Source organism: Bufo gargarizans, chromosome 6, assembly GCF_014858855.1.
Source record: "Bufo gargarizans isolate SCDJY-AF-19 chromosome 6, ASM1485885v1, whole genome shotgun sequence".
NCBI lineage: Eukaryota > Metazoa > Chordata > Amphibia > Anura > Bufonidae > Bufo > Bufo gargarizans.
This window is the reverse complement of record NC_058085.1, coordinates 111,063,395-111,080,613: the sequence shown is the minus strand read 5'-3', so window position 1 is coordinate 111,080,613 and position 17,219 is coordinate 111,063,395. Positions and strand designations below refer to the sequence as shown.

Below are 17,219 nucleotides of genomic sequence, written 5' to 3'. Positions count from 1 at the left end.
ATCAAACCATCATCTCATCCCACAAAAATCATACCCTACCCAAGGTAATCGCCCAAAAACTGAAAAAATTATGGCTCTCAGACTATGGAAACACTAAAACACGATTTTTTTTTGCTTCAAAAATGAAATCATTGTGTAAAACTTACATCAATAAAAAAAATATACATATTAGGTATCGTTGCATCCGTGACAACCTGCTCTATAAAAATATCACATGATCTAACCTGTCAGATGAATGTTGTAAATAAAAAATAAAAACGGTGCCAAAAAAGTGTAATATAGAGCAACCAAAAATAATATGTACCCTAAACTAGTACCAACAATACTGCCACCCTATCCCGTAGTTTCTAAAATGGGGCCACTTTTTGGGAGTTTCTACTCTAGGGGTGCATCAGGGGGGCTTCAAATGGGACATGGTGTAAAAAAAAACAGTCCAGCAAAATCTGCCTTCCAAAAACCGTATGGCATTCCTTTCCTTCTGCGCCCTGCCGTGTGCCCGTACAGCGGTTTACAACTACATATGGGGTGTTTCTGTAAACTACAGAATCAGGGCCATAAATATTGAGTTTGGTTTGGCTGTTAACCCTTGCTTTGTTACTGGGAAAAATTGATTAAAATGGAAAATTTCCCCAAAAATTGAAATTCTGAAATGTCATCTCCATTTGCCAATAACTCTTGTGGAAGACCTAAAGGGTTAACGACGTTTGTAAAATCAGTTTTGAATACCTTGAGGGGTGTAGTTTCTTAGATGGGGTCACTTTTATGGAGTTTCTACTCTAGGGGTGCATCAGGGGGGCTTCAAATGGGACATGGTGTCAAAAAAAACAGTCCAGCAAAACCTGCCTTCCAAAAACCGTATGGCATTCCTTTCCTTCTGCGCCCTGCCGTGTGCCCGTACAGCAGTTTACAACCACATATGGGGTGTTTCTGTAAACTACAGAATCAGGGCCATAAATATTGAGTTTGGTTTGGCTGTTAACCCTTGCTTTGTAAGTGGAAAAAAATTATTAAAATGGAAAATCTGCCAAAAAAGTGCAATTTTTTAATTGTATCTATATATTCCATTAATTCTTGTGGAACACCTAAAGGGTTAACAAAGTTTGCAAAATCAGTTTTGAATACCTTGAGGGGTGTAGTTTATAGAATGGGGTCATTTTTGGGTGGTTTCTATTATGTAAGCCTTGCAAAGTGACTTCAGACCTGAACTGTTCCCTAAAAATTGGGTTTTTGAAAATTTCTGAAAAATTTCAAGATTTGCTTCTAAACTTCTAAGCCTTGTAACATCCCCAGAAAATAAAATATAATTCCCAAAATGATCCAAACATGAAGTAGACATATGGGGAATGTAAAGTAATAACTATTTTTGGAGGTATTACTATGTATTATAGAAGTAGAGAAATTGAAACTTGGAAATTTGCAATTATTTACAAATTTTTGGTAAATTTGGTATTTTTTTTATAAATAAAAATGAATTTTTTTTATTTCATTTTACCAGTGTCATGAAGTACAATATGTGACGAAAAAACAATCTCAGAATGGCCTGGATAAGTCAAAGCGTTTTAAAGTTATCACCACTTAAAGGGACACTGGTCAGATTTGCAAAAAATGGCCGTCCTTAAGGTGAAATAGGGTTGAGTCCTTAAGGGGCTAAAATCCAGTCCGGTATTTGACACCACCTTGCTGCAAATCAACCCAGCAGAACACGTTGGGAAGAAAATCCCTTTTTTCCCAAACCATTCCCCTCACTGTGTCACAGTTGGTAGAGAGAGAAGCTGAAGACATCTTCTTGGCAAAATCTGCAGAGCCGAATTGTGGCCGGGAGAAGAACTCAGGAGGAGACGCCATCTGTAAGTCACTAAATGGAAATGATTATTCTGCTACTGACTGTGTCTGATGAGAGCTGTAGTCACCTGGATGATCAGCTGATGATGGGTGGTAGCATGCTGTTTTGTGAAACAACAACTCCCAGCATCCCTTTACTGCTGTCCAGGCCACACTAGGAGCTGTAGTTTCACACCGCGCAAGCTTATATGGCGAGGGTCGACCTGACTACTCAAATGCTGTGAAAGGAGCACAGTGGGAATTATTACTGTGAAGGGGGCACAGTGGGCATTATTATTGTGAAGGGGGCACAATGGGGATTTCTACTATGGAGGGGGCACAGAGGGCATTACTAGCACAGTGGGCATTAATACTGTGAAGGGGACACAATGGGGATTATTAATGTGAAGGGCGCACAGTGGGCATTATTACTGTGAAGGGCGCACAGTGGGCATTATTACTGTGAAGGGCGCACAGTGTGCATTATTACTGTGAAGGGGGCACAGTGTGCATTATTACTGTGAAGGGGGCACAATAGGCATTATTACTGTGAAGGGGGCACAGTGGGCATTATTTCTGTGAAGGGGGCACAGTGTGCATTATTACTGTGAAGGGGTCACAATGGGCATTATTACTGTGAAGGGGGCACAGTGTGCATTATTACTGTGAAGGGGGCACAGTGTGCATTATTACTGTGAAGGGGGCACAGTGTGCATTATTACTCTGAAGGGGGCACAGTGTGCATTATTACTCTGAAGGGGGCACAGTGTGCATTATTACTGTGAAGGGGGCACAGTGTGCATTATTACTGTGAAGGGGGCACAGTGTGCATTATTACTGTGAAGGGGGCACAGTGGGCATTATTACTGTGAAGGGGGCACAGTGGGCATTATTACTGTGAAGGGGGCACAGTGTGCATTATTACTGTGAAGGGCACAATGGGGATTTCTACTATGGAGGGGGCACAGAGGGCATTACTAGCTTAGTGGGCATTAATACTGTGAAGGGGACACAATGGGGATTATTAATGTGAAGGGGGCACAAAGAGGGCATTACAACTGTGAAAGGAGCACAGAGAGGGCATAACTACTCTTAGAAGGCACAATGTGGGCATAACTACTGTGAGTGGGCACACATCTGTACAAAACTACTGTAAAGGTTGTACAATGAAGGCAAAACTACTGTGAGGGGGTACAATTTTTTTTAAAGTATTGGGGGGCAGAGAAAGGACCCGCCCCGGGTGCCAAACACCCTAGGCACGCCACTGGATGTATATATGTACTGCACATGGTTATGGTGCTGTATTTGACTTATGGGTTTGGTTCTGGTGCTATATTTGTTGTTGATTCTCTTGCTGTATTTGACTTATAGCCTTGTTTCTGGTGCTGTATTCATGTACTGGACGTGGTTCTGGTGCTGTATTCACGTAGTGGACGTGGTTCTGGTGCTGTATTCATGTAGTGGACGAGGTTCTGGTGCTGTATTCATGTAGTGGACGTGGTTCTGGTGCTGTATTCATGTAGTGGACGTGGTTTTGGTGCTGTATTCATGTAGTGGACGTGGTTTTGGTGCTGTATTCATGTAGTGGACGTGGTTTTGGTGCTGTATTCATGTAGTGGACGTGGTTCTGGTGCTGTATTCATGTAGTGGACGTGGTTCTGGTGCTGTATTCATGTAGTGGACGTGGTTCTGGTGCTGTATTCATGTAGTGGACGTGGTTTTGGTGCTGTATTCATGTAGTGGACGTGGTTTTGGTGCTGTATTCATGTAGTGGACGCGGTTCTGGTGCTGTATTCATGTAGTGGACGTGGTTTTGGTGCTGTATTCATGTAGAGGACGTGGTTCTGGTGCCGTATTCATGTAGTGGACGTGGTTCTGGTGCCGTATTCATGCAGTGAACTAGATGATAAAACGTCTGTCCACTAGAGGGTGCTATAGTCAAAAGAACATTCTCACTGGAATGGTTACAGTATATGTGATACTCATTTCTGCTTGTGTCCATTGCATTGTATGCAGACACCAGAGCTGAATTTGTCATTGAGAACTATTTTTGGTGGTATTGCACCTATTAAATCTGCTGGGGGTCCGTCAGCTGTTCTGCTGTAGCTCTGGTGCTGGAAATTGGTGCCAGAACTACACAGCTCGGCCCCCTGTCCAGAGGTCTCGGCGGGTAACTGCAGCCGTGCTCCCATTTACTTCAATGGGAGTCGGACTGCGGCTCCGTCCAGTGCACAATGAGCGGAGCTGTGGGGTTCTGGTGCCAATTTCCAGCATCAGAGCTGGAGAGTCAGACCCCCCATTGGTCTATCCTGACAACAGGCCATCAATAGTATTATCCTGGACAACCCCTTAGTCTTGAAGGTATTTCAGTAATGTCAATGTAAGATTGTTCCCTGACGGGTAAATGTGCGCTTATCTCAGGAGCCTCAATGCCTGGAGCATAAATCCTTGCCCATTATGGCCGAACCCAAAACCACATCTATTATATACATAAAAATGCTAAGTAAAAAAGCGCTATTTGTATGATGGTACATAGCACAGGTAATGTCATCACAGCAGTGACACAGACTGGAATGGTAAGGTGGATGTAGTAATGGCTGGGCAGGGGTAGGTGTCATGACATTATAAACTGTGTGGAGTAATACCGGAGGAAGGAAGTATGATGACAGTATAGTAATGGGGATTCTGAAGGTGTACTAGTAATGCAGGATTTGTAGTAGTGATGCAAGGCTAGGAAGAGTAATGCCCTTCAACAGTTTAGCCTGTCCCTGCTACAGTCATACTGAGCCTATAGTGAGTGCCCACAGTGTCTGCATCCCTGGCAAAGTCATACCCTGTTCACACTGAGCCTATAGTGAGTGCCCACAGTGTCTCCATCCCTGGCAAAGTCATACCCTGTTCACACTGAGCCTATAGTGAGTGCCCGCACTGTCAGCATCCCTGCCACAGCCATACCCTGACCACACTGAGCCTATAGTGAGTGCCCGCACTGTCAGCATCCCTGCCACAGCCATACCCTGACCACAATGAGCCTATAGTGAGTGCCCACAGTGTCAGCATCCCTGCCACAGTCATACCCTGACCACGCTGATCCTATAGTGAGTGCCCGCACTGTCAGCATCCCTGCCACAGTCATACCCTGACCACACTGAGCTTATAATAAGTTCCCACAGTGTTGGCATGTCTGCCATACCCTGTGCACACTGAGCCTATGGTGAGTGCCCGCATTATGAGCATCCCTGCCACAGTCATACCCTGAGCACACCGAGCCTATAGTAAGTGCCCACAGTGTCTGTATCCCTGCCATAGTCATGCCCTGTTCACACGAGTCTACAATGTCTGCATTTGGCCATACAGTGCCAAACCACAGTGTCATACTATGCCGACACATTGTCCACACATGTGCCCAGAATGTCATACGCTGCCCAGATAAATTGTGTCGGCTATTCCCAAATCCAGTCTGATGACTGACAATGATTTCTGTTCCAGTATAAGGGAATGATACTGTGCGAGCGGTGCACGAGGTGTACAGACCAGAGGCCTGGTTGGTCTCGTCACCTTTACTAGTGCGTGGCGAAAACCTGGAGGACCGCCAGAGGATCTGCGGCGTTAAAGGGGTTTTCCAACTTTTTTATACTGATAACTTCTCAGCATAGGTAATTGGTATCAGATTGGCGGGGCTCTGACACCCAGGACCCCCACCTCAGCGCAGCAGCCTCCTCACCAAGTACAGCGCTGTCTGTTGTACAGCGGTCACTTGAATGAGACTGAGCTGTGCTTATGCCACCCTAGCTGATGGACATCATTGGCCTTGGGTAAACTGCGAGTAGGCCATGGTACCCACCAGAGCACAGCGGCCTCTCTGATTGATGGGGGTCACACCCAGCGTTACCAACTAGAATTTTTCTTTTTTCTGGACAACATATCCCAAAATCACGGACAGTCAACATTTTTTACGGACAAATTGAAAAACCATAATGGATGATAAATATGTGTATAAGGGTGCATTCACACGACCGTAAGTGTTTTGCGGATCGCACATGGCCGGCACTATATAGAGAATGCCTATTCAGAATAGGACATTTTTGCGGGGCCGCGGAACGGAAGATGTGGAACGGAGCGCTGTGTGCTGTCCGCATCTTTTGCGGCCCCATTGAAATGAATGGGTCCAAAACGGGTCGTGTGAATGCATCCAACTATCTATCTTTCCAGTATATATGTTTTACTATCTATCTATCTATCTATCTATCCTGCCTATCTGTATATTATGTAATGCTATGTTGGCAGTTACTATACACAGAGCAGTGTATGCCAATAATAAGGAGGGCATTGTGCGCCCAGTACAATACCCAGTGTATGGGGCTATGGAGGGAGTGGGCAGTGCTGGTGGAGGAGTGCCCATACTGGGGGGAGGGGCACCGCACACTGATGGCCGCCTCCCCGCAGCTCCTCACTGGCCTACACACGCTGTGCCCATCATTTGGACTTCACAACCCGCTGAGGCAACTTACCGGGGGCACCTGCTGGAAGGTAGGAGGCTAGTGTGGCGCCCGGTGCTTGTCCGGAGCGGGGGCAGCTTGTCCCGGAGATAACCGGCTGATCTGCGTGAGAGGAAGAGGCGTGTGAACGGGGCAGCCTGCTATCTGTGTATAAGGGGGAGACTGGCACATGCCCTGATGTCTGTGTATAAGGGGGAGACTGGCACATACCCTGATGTCTGTGTATAAGGGGAAGACTGGCACATGCCCTGACGTCTGTGTATAAGGGGAAGACTGGCACATCCCCTGGTGTTTGTGTATTAGGTGAATGCTCAACTCAAACATGCCCTGGTATCTGTGTATTTAGGGGAAGCCTGGCACATGTCCTGACGCTTGTGCATTAGAAAATGGCTGGCACATGCCCAGGTGTCTGTGTATTAGGAAGAGGCTGGCACATGCCCTGATGCCTGTGTATTAGATGAACGCTGGCAGATGCCCTGGTGTCTGTGTTTTAGGAAAAGTCTGGCACATGCCTAGGTGACTGTGTATTAGGTGAACGCTGGCAGATGCCCAGGTGACTGTATTAGGTAAAGCCTGGCACTTACCCAGGTGACTGTGTATTTGGAAGTGGCTGGCACATGCACAGGTGACTGTGTATTAGGTGAACGCTGGCAGATGCCCAGGTGACTGTGTATTCGGAAGTGGCTGGCACATGCCCTGGTGTCTGTGTAGAAGGATTTGTTAGGAGGAGAGGTACATACATGGTCCTGATGTCTGTGTTTAGGGGTACCCCCTGAGATACCGCTAGTTCCTGAATATTAGGAGAGGGGTACGCGGTCCTGATGCGTGTGTCTATATCTCATGGGCAAGGGATATGATATGCTTTAGTTAGAGTTGTCTTACAAGGACATGTCCATCTTAAAGTGTTCGGCAGAGGTTGGCAGACTCTGCAGAACGTCTTCTAGTACAGTAATATACGGTATGTTATATGATGTCATCAGTCCCAGTGGGGGCCACAATCTAATTATCTCTCCCACACACATCAGGATCAGGTTTGTTACTGGGGTGTATATCATATCATCTCTTATTTTGGTATTCCACTATGATATCTTTTGTGAATATTGGGGTTCAGCTGTGTAGTTTTCTTTCATTATTTTATTATTATGTCTTTGTCTATTATTTTGCCTTTATTCAACATTTTGGGATACATCTTATGATAGATATGGGTTCTTCGTTCCGATAAGAAGGTAAAGTGTTAATTCTCTGGACAATGGGCAGCCTGTTGGTCTGAGTGGAGATGTCAGTGGGTAGCAGTGAATGGTATTGACTATTGTCTCCTGGGCTTACAAACTACACTTATGTTTTGTTTATTGGGCGAGCTGTTGGTTGGGTCATCGGGCTGAACAATGGCTACTTTACTAAGCAGAACTGATAACATTCCTCTGCCTCCAAGGAAAAAAGACCACATGTTCATATTCATATGGTGGTTGGAGACTAAAATGTAGCTTGGTCAATATTTAGTTATGTCATGTACATATTGTAGACTTCTAACAAATCCTGTATCGTTCTCTTTAGGTTGGATCCATTTTGAATAGGTTTAAGCCAGGAACAAGCAAGGTTCTCCACCACAGGATGTCCTCTCAAGCCTCAAAAGATCATCCAGAAGGCCAGAAGCCCCCACTTTTAGTAGATGACCACACTGTGGCGACAGTTAGAGAGTCCAAAATATTAGTTCTTCTGAGGGGTCTTCCCGGGAGTGGTAAGTCCACCCTAGCGAAAGATATTGAACAAAAATACAAGGACACCTCTCGACTAATCTCTGCTGACCTATATGAGATCAAGCCGGTGGTGAGGAGCTCTAGTGGAGGAGATTACGCTAAACTGGATGCTGACTTAACAACTTGCTTTGAGAAGCGTGAAGCTAGTTTGGTCATACTGGACGACACACACCATGACCGGGAACGTCTTGATAAGCTCTTTGATATGGCAAACACGTATCATTTTGCTGTAGTTGTCCTGGAACCTAAGACACCATGGAGGCTGGACTGTGCCCAGTTAAAAGACCGAAACCATTGGAAGCTGTCATTGGAGGAACTGAAGAACCTGAGGCCTACACTGGAGAAGGACCTTCTTCCTCTGTACTTTGGTTGGTTCCTCGCAAAGCGGGATGAGGATTACCTGAGAAAGACCAGCCATGAATTCCTAGAGCAGTTGGGAAACCTCAAGGCCTTCAAGAAGCGGCTGCAACCATGTATGTGTCATTGTTGTACTGTTTTTCTTTTGGTTAGACGTTACAGTGGGTTGTAGTAATGGTGTCATTATTTCTACTGCTACTCTTTAGCTGTCTGCCTTTCTTTGATTATCTATGAAGATTCTTTTGGATGAAGGGGTGGCCCAGCTGGATAATACTGCCTTCGTCATTTAGACCTGGCACCACAGGGCAACATTTGTGCTCCATGTACCTATTAATATAGTCAGATGTACTATATCTAGTACTGTATATAGTACACACTGATGAAACTCACTGTAAATCCAGAGACTAAAATTGCAGTGTAATTCCTTCTTAAAGGGGTTTTCTTTCTTTTTTGATGACCTAGATTAGTGGCACCCCAACTGGTCAGCTCTTTCGGGCAGCCTCAGACCTGGGAAACTACACAGTGGACGGAGCCTTCTGTTCACCGTATACTTTCCAGTGGCTGACCTAAACAGCTGATTGTCGAGGGTGCAGGATGTTGGACCCCCACCAATTTGATAGTGATGACCTATCCTGAGGATATCCTTAAGGACCAGGCCAGTTTTTGTTTTTTGTGTTTTACTTTTTCACTCCTTGCATTCATGGAGCCATAACATTTTTACTTTTCTGTTCACATAGCTGTATGAGGGCTTGTTGTACTTTCTAATGGCACCATTTTATATTACATACGATGTAGTGGGAAGCTGGAAAAAAACACAATTCCTCCATAGTTTTATAGGTTTTGTTTTTACGATGTTCTGTATGTGGTAAAACTGACATTTTAACCTTTATTCTGTGGGTCAGTATGATTACAGCAATATCAGATTGATATAGCTTTGAAAAAAACCTCTCTATGTTCTGACCCCCATAACTTTTTTATATTTACACCTAAGCGGCTATGTGTGAGAGCTCACTCAGCATGATCTGTAGGTTTTATTGATAAGAGTGATTGGAATGTGTACAAAATTTTGATCACTCTTTATTTAATTTTTGGGGGAGGTGAAGTGACGAAAAAACTGCGAATCAGCCATTTTGGTTTGTTTTTCCATTACGACATTCACTGTAAGGGCCATTTTAATACTACGGGTGTTTTGGGACATGGCAATGCCTATGATGTTTATTTTTCATATGGGAAAAGGGGTGATTTTACATTTTTATATATTTTTATTTTCTTTAAACTTTTATTTTTTACTTTTATTACTTATTTTATCTCCCCCGATGAGACTTGAATATGGGACCATAAACTACAGTAAATTATCATTGCAGTCTATGGGAAATTCACTGTGTGAATGGACAACATTGCTGTGGTAATCCTTGGATCTTTCAGAGGGAACCGAACGGTCTAAATATCAGCACCCGGGAGCTGGCAAAGCCCTGGAAGTGCAACTCTCTTGGTAATTCACTGCTCAAATGTTGCAGTCACAATTGATTGCGGCATCTGAGTGGTTAAATGTTTGTGATCGGCATTACCGCCGATCACAGACATTGCCTCTGTGTAAAACAGTAGGCACAGGACGGCTATGGCCTCCACTCCGCTTCTGAGCAGGCTCCATCTTTAAAGAACGGACTGACGTTGTACATGTACAGTGGTCAACCTTATGGTTTTAAAGGAAACCTGTCACATTGTATATGGAGTCCGGTCTGTGGACAGCATGTTACAAAGCAGAAGAAACTCAGACGATTGATATATAGTTTTATGGGAAAAGATTCAGTAGAAATTGTATTTGATTTATTTACATCCCTGCTCCTTCTATGGATAGGAGTCCAGGGGGTGGTCCTTATCAGTGAATGACTTCTACTTTTGTATGCACATCCATAATATGCTGTCTGAAAAGAACCCACCCACTGGACTTTAAGCATCTGCTCAGCTCCTCCTGCTTAAAAATGTGCTGCAGAACAGACATGTTCAAAGTGACAAGTTCCATTTAGGTGATAATTGGGAGAAAATGGGTTTCTAGAAGTCGCAACCATTACTCTTTGGTAGAGATGAGCTCCAGGTTGCACACAGTGGTGTAGGGCACAGTAATCTTTGTTTGCCATGAGACCCAGGAGATGTTTGATTTCCACATTGTTCCCATCTAAAATGACTCAGTAATCCTATAGTTTGTGAATCCACGTAAAGCTGATGTGCCTGACACATGCTAATTATCTGGGTGTGTAACATCCTGACAAATTATGAGAAATCTAAAGGTATTGCAAATAGTGTTGAGCGAACTTGTGTTTTAAGTTCTGCGTCCAAAGTTCGGCTTATTGAAGAATCCCGTTATAGATTCTGCTACCACGGACCATAACGGAATTTAGAATCCATAACTGGATTCTTCGATAACCCAAACTTTGGACGCAGAACTTAAAACACAAGTTCTCTTAACACTAATTGCAAGGACACCTGAATGAGGCTAGGGTCACATTTTGCTCTGGCCCCTATTGTATGATCCCTACAGAACTAATGAAGACCAAATCACTTTGGGACCCATAGAATCCATTGATGGATCCACTATGCATATTGCATATAGCACAAATTGACAACTTAAAGGGGACATTCCATAAAGACACATTAGTGAGGATCTCAAGAACAAGAAGGTACTGTTCACTTGATTAGCAAAAGACATGACCATGCATGCATTACTCTTCATTTGAAAAGTGTGCCCTCATAAAGAATTGTAATATCTTACCTATGTTATCTTTAAAGGGGTTGTCCAGGATTTAGCTGTTGATGGCCTATCCTCAGGAGTAGGGATGAGCGAACTTTTGTTTAAAGTTTGGTGTACAAGGTTCGGGTTATCTAAGAATTCCATTATGGATTCCATTACCACGGACCATAACTCATGGTCCGTAGTAATGCAGTTCTTAGATAACCCGAACCCTGTATGCCAAACTTGAAACACAAGTTCGCTCAACACTACTCAGGAGGACAAACCCCTTTATCACAAACTCTTCAAGAGGTTCTATATTTGGTTATTTCCACACATTTTACCTCCCATGTGTCCTCTATGAGGAATGTAGCAGGGTCGGCCTATTACTTGGTTTGTATTGGAGACCAGATGGCTTGCTTTAGGTGGTAATACCTGGAAGCGGTGAAGATGTGGCTCTTTCTGGTGATTAAATCCTTATTTTACATTCTTTTCTCTCTCAGTTGGCTATGAAGACAAACATAAGTTGGATCTTATGAAACATTTTGCCAAGTCTCCTAACATTCTTCATTGCACTTCCAAGTTTTGTGATTATGGGAAGATTGTGGGATCAGAAGAATATGCGCAACAAGAGGTGAGTGATTATTGTAGAGGTAACCACAAGGTAAAAACTAATCAAACAAGACCCAGGATGCAACCGAGCCATATACTTGGATCAAAGTTAGCTAATAGATTGATTGTTTTGGCAGGAACAGCCTTCAATCTATAATGTGTATGGCTAGGTTCTCAATCCCTGTTCTTTTTACCTTTACAGAAAAACGAGAAAAAAATGTAGGTGCTGAATCCGGCATATGCCAGGCGCCAACATTGCTCAGTGCATCCCATGGACTATAATGTGGTACATTGAGTTTCCATTATGGTGTCCTTGATTCTGCTGGACAAACCAACAGTATTTTGTGAGCCTCGCCAAAGAGGGTCTCCTTACAGTATTCTGACAATAGAAGGGAGAGGGGGGTTCAAGTCTCCTGGATTTCAGTTACCAGAATTGCCAGGCAGAGACTTGCTCCCCTCTTTCAATTCAATATGAATACTCTGCCAAGCACACATATATGGGGAGGTCAGCACTTGGCCAAGTACATGTTTGGCCAGCAACTATTCTATGTGTGTGACCAGCGGAAAGGGGTTATAGGACTACAAAAAACGTTTGAGCTTCTAAAAACAGCACCACGCCTGTCCGAAGGTTGAATGTGGTACTTCAGCTTGACTCCTGGACAGGTGTGATTCTGTTTGTGGAACAAATAAGCCATGGCTTTCTCATTCTGCACAATCCCTTTAAAGAAGCACAAACAATTTTATCCTTTGGTTCATTAGTGAGGTAGATGATGTCAATAGTGCTTTTTGGTAGCTTCAGTTGTGATCTCCATCCTGGTTCTCTGCTGCAACCCGTGACCGGCACTCTGACCTGCCGAATCTTACAGTGTGGACCGGAAGGTTTTTCATGCATTAGTTGTATTAATTGTTCATTAAAGGGACTGTCTCACTAGGATCTGCCACCAGTGTCAGATAGATGGGACCCACACCTATCTCTAGAACAGGGCCTCCAAAGTGAACGAGACCGCACCGTGCATGTGTGGCATTATCTCCATTCACTTTTTTGGGAGTTTGCTTGGCTAGAAATAAATGGAGAGAGCACTGCGCAAGCGCAGCCACCGCTCCGTTCACTTCTATGGGACTGCTGGAAATAGCTAAGCCAGTGCTTGGCTATTTTTGAAACTCCTCTAGAAATGAATGGGCGGGTGTGCTTTTGTTCCTTTTTGGAGGCTCCATTCTAGAGATAGAGGTGGGACCCGATATGCTACCAATGTCTGGGGTGAGACAACCTCTTTAAAATGTTTGACCCTGTTACAGTGTGAACATACACAACCCGGTGTTGGACTCTACTAAGTCTACTGTCTCTTTCACATTCTTTTTAAAGGCCGTGAAGAAGGCATACTCCAAGGGCTACACTCTCCACCTCTCCGCTTTGTTCGTCACCCCCAGAACAGTCGGAGCACAAGTAGAACTCACGGCAGACCAGCTGCTATTATGGCCTTCAGATGCCGAGAAAGAAGTGATGCCCAAGGATACCTTACCCAGGGGAAGTCGTGCCCATATCACTTTGGGCACTGCCGCTGATGTACAGGATGTTCAAACTGGTATTGACCTTCTTGAGTTTGTAAAATTGCAGCAATCAGGGAAAGAAGGGGAGAATTTAGGAGAGATGAGCGGATCGGTCGCGGGTAAAGTCTCTTACTATGATAATGGCATGTGGATGCTGAACCTGTCCCAAAAAATTGAAGTAAGGTCCATCTTTTCAGGTTACTATGGGAAACCTGGTGTCAGTGTCCCTTTACGGGGCAGCAAAAAGGGTATTTTAAATCAATGTCAAATTATGTGAGTGGTGACAACAAAATAGTTTGTCCTGACAGTCAGATACAAATCTTTTTATAATTTTTTTTAACTTTTCAAAGTGGCACTTATTTTTCTAACCTGTATTTAAATCCTGCGTCCTGTGAAAAAGAAATGATGGCAGGAGAAAGGTTTTTGAACTTACTTTCTTTTAGAGTACTTAAAGAGTAACTCCACTGCTTACACATAGGATAAATAGTATAAGATACCTTTAGCATAATATTTATTTTTTTGTTAGCAGGTGGTTGCTTAGCAACCACATGAATTCCTGTCTGGGTGACCACTGTTTTATTACATGGAGTACTGAATAGTAAAGAAAGTTCTTCATGCTACACAAGCTTTCCCGCTCACCCGAAACTGAAGCAGAGTGATAGAGCGCAGTGATTCAACATGAAAAGAAGACAAAAGGGGAAAGGGTAGGAATAGGAAAAAATTGTAAGTTCTCTGCTATCTTTGTAAAAGAGGGAGGCTTAGAGGGGGCATGTTGTAGCTGATGGAATTGGCCTTTAAAGAGCACATGTCCGCAGGATGAACCCAGCATACTGCTCGGTCGGGTTGATCCTGCCAAAAAAAAATTCTACAAATGAGGGCTTTAGTGCTCCAAGGTGCGTGGCCAGCACTGGAAAGCCGTGGCATGCGTAGGTCCCTCAGTGCAATAGAGCTTTCATTTTCATAAAGAATAAATGTCTTCTTTTCTCGGAAACGTAGCAACCAGTGTTATTTTATTCGGCAGAATCAACGCGGACAGGTAGTTTGCCTAGTTTATTGGGTCGATCTGGCTGACAGGTGCTCTATATATTTTTTTTTTTTTGTTAAATATTGTTGGAAAATAGGTGGTAGTAGTAGGTTGTAGCAGTAGTAAGTAAAATAGTTTTTTTGCCGTGGTTGCTGTTGGTTACAGCATCTTTAAAGGGGTTCTGCAGTTCTTTTAAACGGATGATGTATCCTCTGGAAAGATCATCAGCTGTTTGAGAAGGCCTTCTGGCTGTTTACCACAAGCCCAGTGATGTGACGACAAGTGAATGGAGCTTGGCCGTGCCCAGGCCAGTGATACTAGTCGTGACGTCGCTGTGCCTAAGGGAAATGGAGAGAAGTCCGCAGCGCTCCTGGAGCACCGCTGCCTTCTCAAACAGCTGGGTTTCGGACCCCCGCTGATCAGATGCTGATGATCTATCCAGAGGATAGATCATCAGTTTAAAAGATCTGCAGAACCCCTTTTAATAATGTTCTTTTGTGTTGGGTACTGGATGTCGGTCTGGATCCTTTGGGTAATATATGTAGCAAACATAGCTGTGAGATTAGCTGGTTTCCTTTCACCAGATGATAGTATTATGGCGACGATACACAGACACAAGAGTTCTCTTATTTCTTATTTTTGCCTCTGGGGGCAGCATCCAAGGTGCTTCCCTCTCTCTACCATAGGGCATTTGACCAAAAAAACTACTGGGGAAATCATAGGTGATGACTTTAGGGAAAAACACTCTTCAGCCACCAGCTATCTCTGGTCGTACACATGGAGGTCAATCCTATGCAAGTCCTTCAGCATCTTGTCGGTGGTCATTCAGGACTTCCACAAACTTGCCTGTGTCCCTTTGAGATTGGCAACCAGTCTTTTTATGGGAATGAGCATCAATGTGGCCTGTCAATGTGCATGGGGAGTCAGTAGCTGTGTAGTCGACAGTAATCTCCCTAAGTGTATGGTCATCCCCAGACATAGAAAGCCATGATACTGGAGAACAGAGTGCAGGAGATAACATTTTATTTAAGGTAAGATGCTCAGTAATTAAAGCTACAATATACGTCCCCTTTAATTCCCCAGTGAAGAAAGTTATTGTATTGAGTAAAGGCTACGTCCATATCAGCTTTATGGTATTGTGGTAGTCTATTCCGCCAGAGGAGCAGACGACCATAATTACTGTATCTGGCAAAGTCAGGGCCCACCGGATTCCCGTTCACTATAATGCACGCAACAGTATTTTTCCAGCAGAAAGCAGGCATTCATGCCAAAAACCTGCCAGAGTCCCAACAGATTCCACTATAATGAATGGGGACCTGTCAGGCCCTGACTTTGTCGGATACGGTAATTCTGGTAGTCTGCTCCTCTGCCGGAACAGACTACCACAATACCATAATTGCTTAAAGGTAATATATTAGAAAGTTACAAAACACATAAAATGAAGGATACTTTGTGTTCTGATTTATGATAGTCATTTCTGGACTAATGTGGCTCTGTAACATGTGCTTACGAGGCAGCCATGCATTGCTTCTAACCTCTGAAACTTTGCCTTCTAAATGAATGGGTTCTGCCAAAGGACAGACCCCGTAATAAAAGGGCGTCACCAATGTGATCTGCAAATCCAAGAGCTCAAGCCCCTTGGACCAATAAGTTGTCCTGACTCCTTCTATCTTTGTAGTGCAATTCCTTTATTTATAGCTGCCATTAAAGCTAGTAGTAGGCCTGGTTGAAGATGTAAGATACATCTATCTGACTAGGTTGGTTTAGTAAACCTGAGCTTAAATTTGGGATACGTACTTTGCACATCAGTTATGGAATACAGTAGGTATGTAGCAATAAATCCAAGATCTGATATATGTAAATGACTAAAATTATCCCAACTCATCCTAATTGCTTCTGAATTTGAGGTCCTCACTATCTGTACATCATTGCGAGTTCTCCTATCTGGAAGTGATTTCAGGATTTGGTTGAGATGCGGGACTCTCAAGTAACTCTTTTTCACTAAATATTAACTCCCTTTGGCTTATGTCATGCAGCATTTTTCTGGATTGTGTAACTGCCGTATCTAGACCTGAAGTAAAATACTTAAAAGACTGAAATAAATTATATTAATACATTTCCTAAAGTCTACTGTGGTCAAGTAAAACAGTTTACATCAAATGTGTCCTAAAACTGTACAAGACCTTCTGCATTGAGGACGTGTTTTTTTAGGTCCATAACTCTCATCAGAAGCTCTTCATATCCGTCCAACAATTGTCAGCATAGTCCTCAAAAAATTCAGTGTATGGTCACATTAAAGGGGATGTCTGAGTGCGTAATACTGATGACGATCCTCTCGATAGGTTATCAGTATCTGATTGGTGGTGGTCCGACTCCTGGCACCCCCGCTGACCGCAGGACCTCTTCCTAGGCCAATTACATCATGTGTCAATGTGGTATTGTACATGGATGTGGATGTCGCTGTACTTAGTGAGCTGCGAGGAGGCCGTGGAGCACCGCACCCTCCTTAAACAGCTGATCAGTAGTGGGTGCCGGGCCTCAGACCCCCAACCGGAGGATAGGACACAAATATGAAACTCTTGGAAAACCCCTTTAATAGTTTGCTCCATACCTACCCGTAAAGTTATTTCTGTCTGTAAGTACAATATAAAGCCCATGGGGGTGGGGAATTTTGCATAACTTTCTGTAGACAAAACTGGTTTCCACTCCAGACAAGAAAAAGCTATTCTTGCTCACCCTGCTACTGATTTATGTCCAGCTACTGATGTAAGGGTCCATTCACATGTCCGCAAAATGGGTCCGTATCCGTTCCGCAATTTTGCGGAACAGGTGCGGACCCATTCATTTTCAATAGGGCCGGAATGTGCTGTCCT

General features: G+C 43.9%; 1 protein-coding gene across 1 annotated transcript; it reads left to right on the top strand.

Annotated features, from left to right (window-relative positions):
• Positions 1-6,237: 6,237 nt before the first annotated feature.
• LOC122940201 (2',3'-cyclic-nucleotide 3'-phosphodiesterase-like) lies at positions 6,238-16,465 on the top strand. Its single transcript, XM_044296647.1, has 4 exons — positions 6,238-6,351; positions 7,875-8,550; positions 11,666-11,796; positions 13,138-16,465. Exons 1-4 carry the CDS (start codon positions 6,250-6,252, stop codon positions 13,597-13,599), a joined length of 1,371 nt encoding a protein of 456 aa, XP_044152582.1. The 5' UTR covers positions 6,238-6,249; the 3' UTR covers positions 13,600-16,465.
• Positions 16,466-17,219: the final 754 nt, after the last annotated feature.

Coding starts and splice junctions, on each gene's coding strand:
- LOC122940201 (XM_044296647.1), top strand. CDS start 6,250: ATGGCCGCCTCCCCGCAGCTCCTCACTGGCCTACACACGCTGTGCCCA. Junction 6,352..7,874: donor CCGGGGGCACCTGCTGGAAG/GTAGGAGGCTAG, acceptor CGTTCTCTTTAG/GTTGGATCCATTTTGAATAG. Junction 11,797..13,137: donor AAGAATATGCGCAACAAGAG/GTGAGTGATTAT, acceptor TTCTTTTTAAAG/GCCGTGAAGAAGGCATACTC.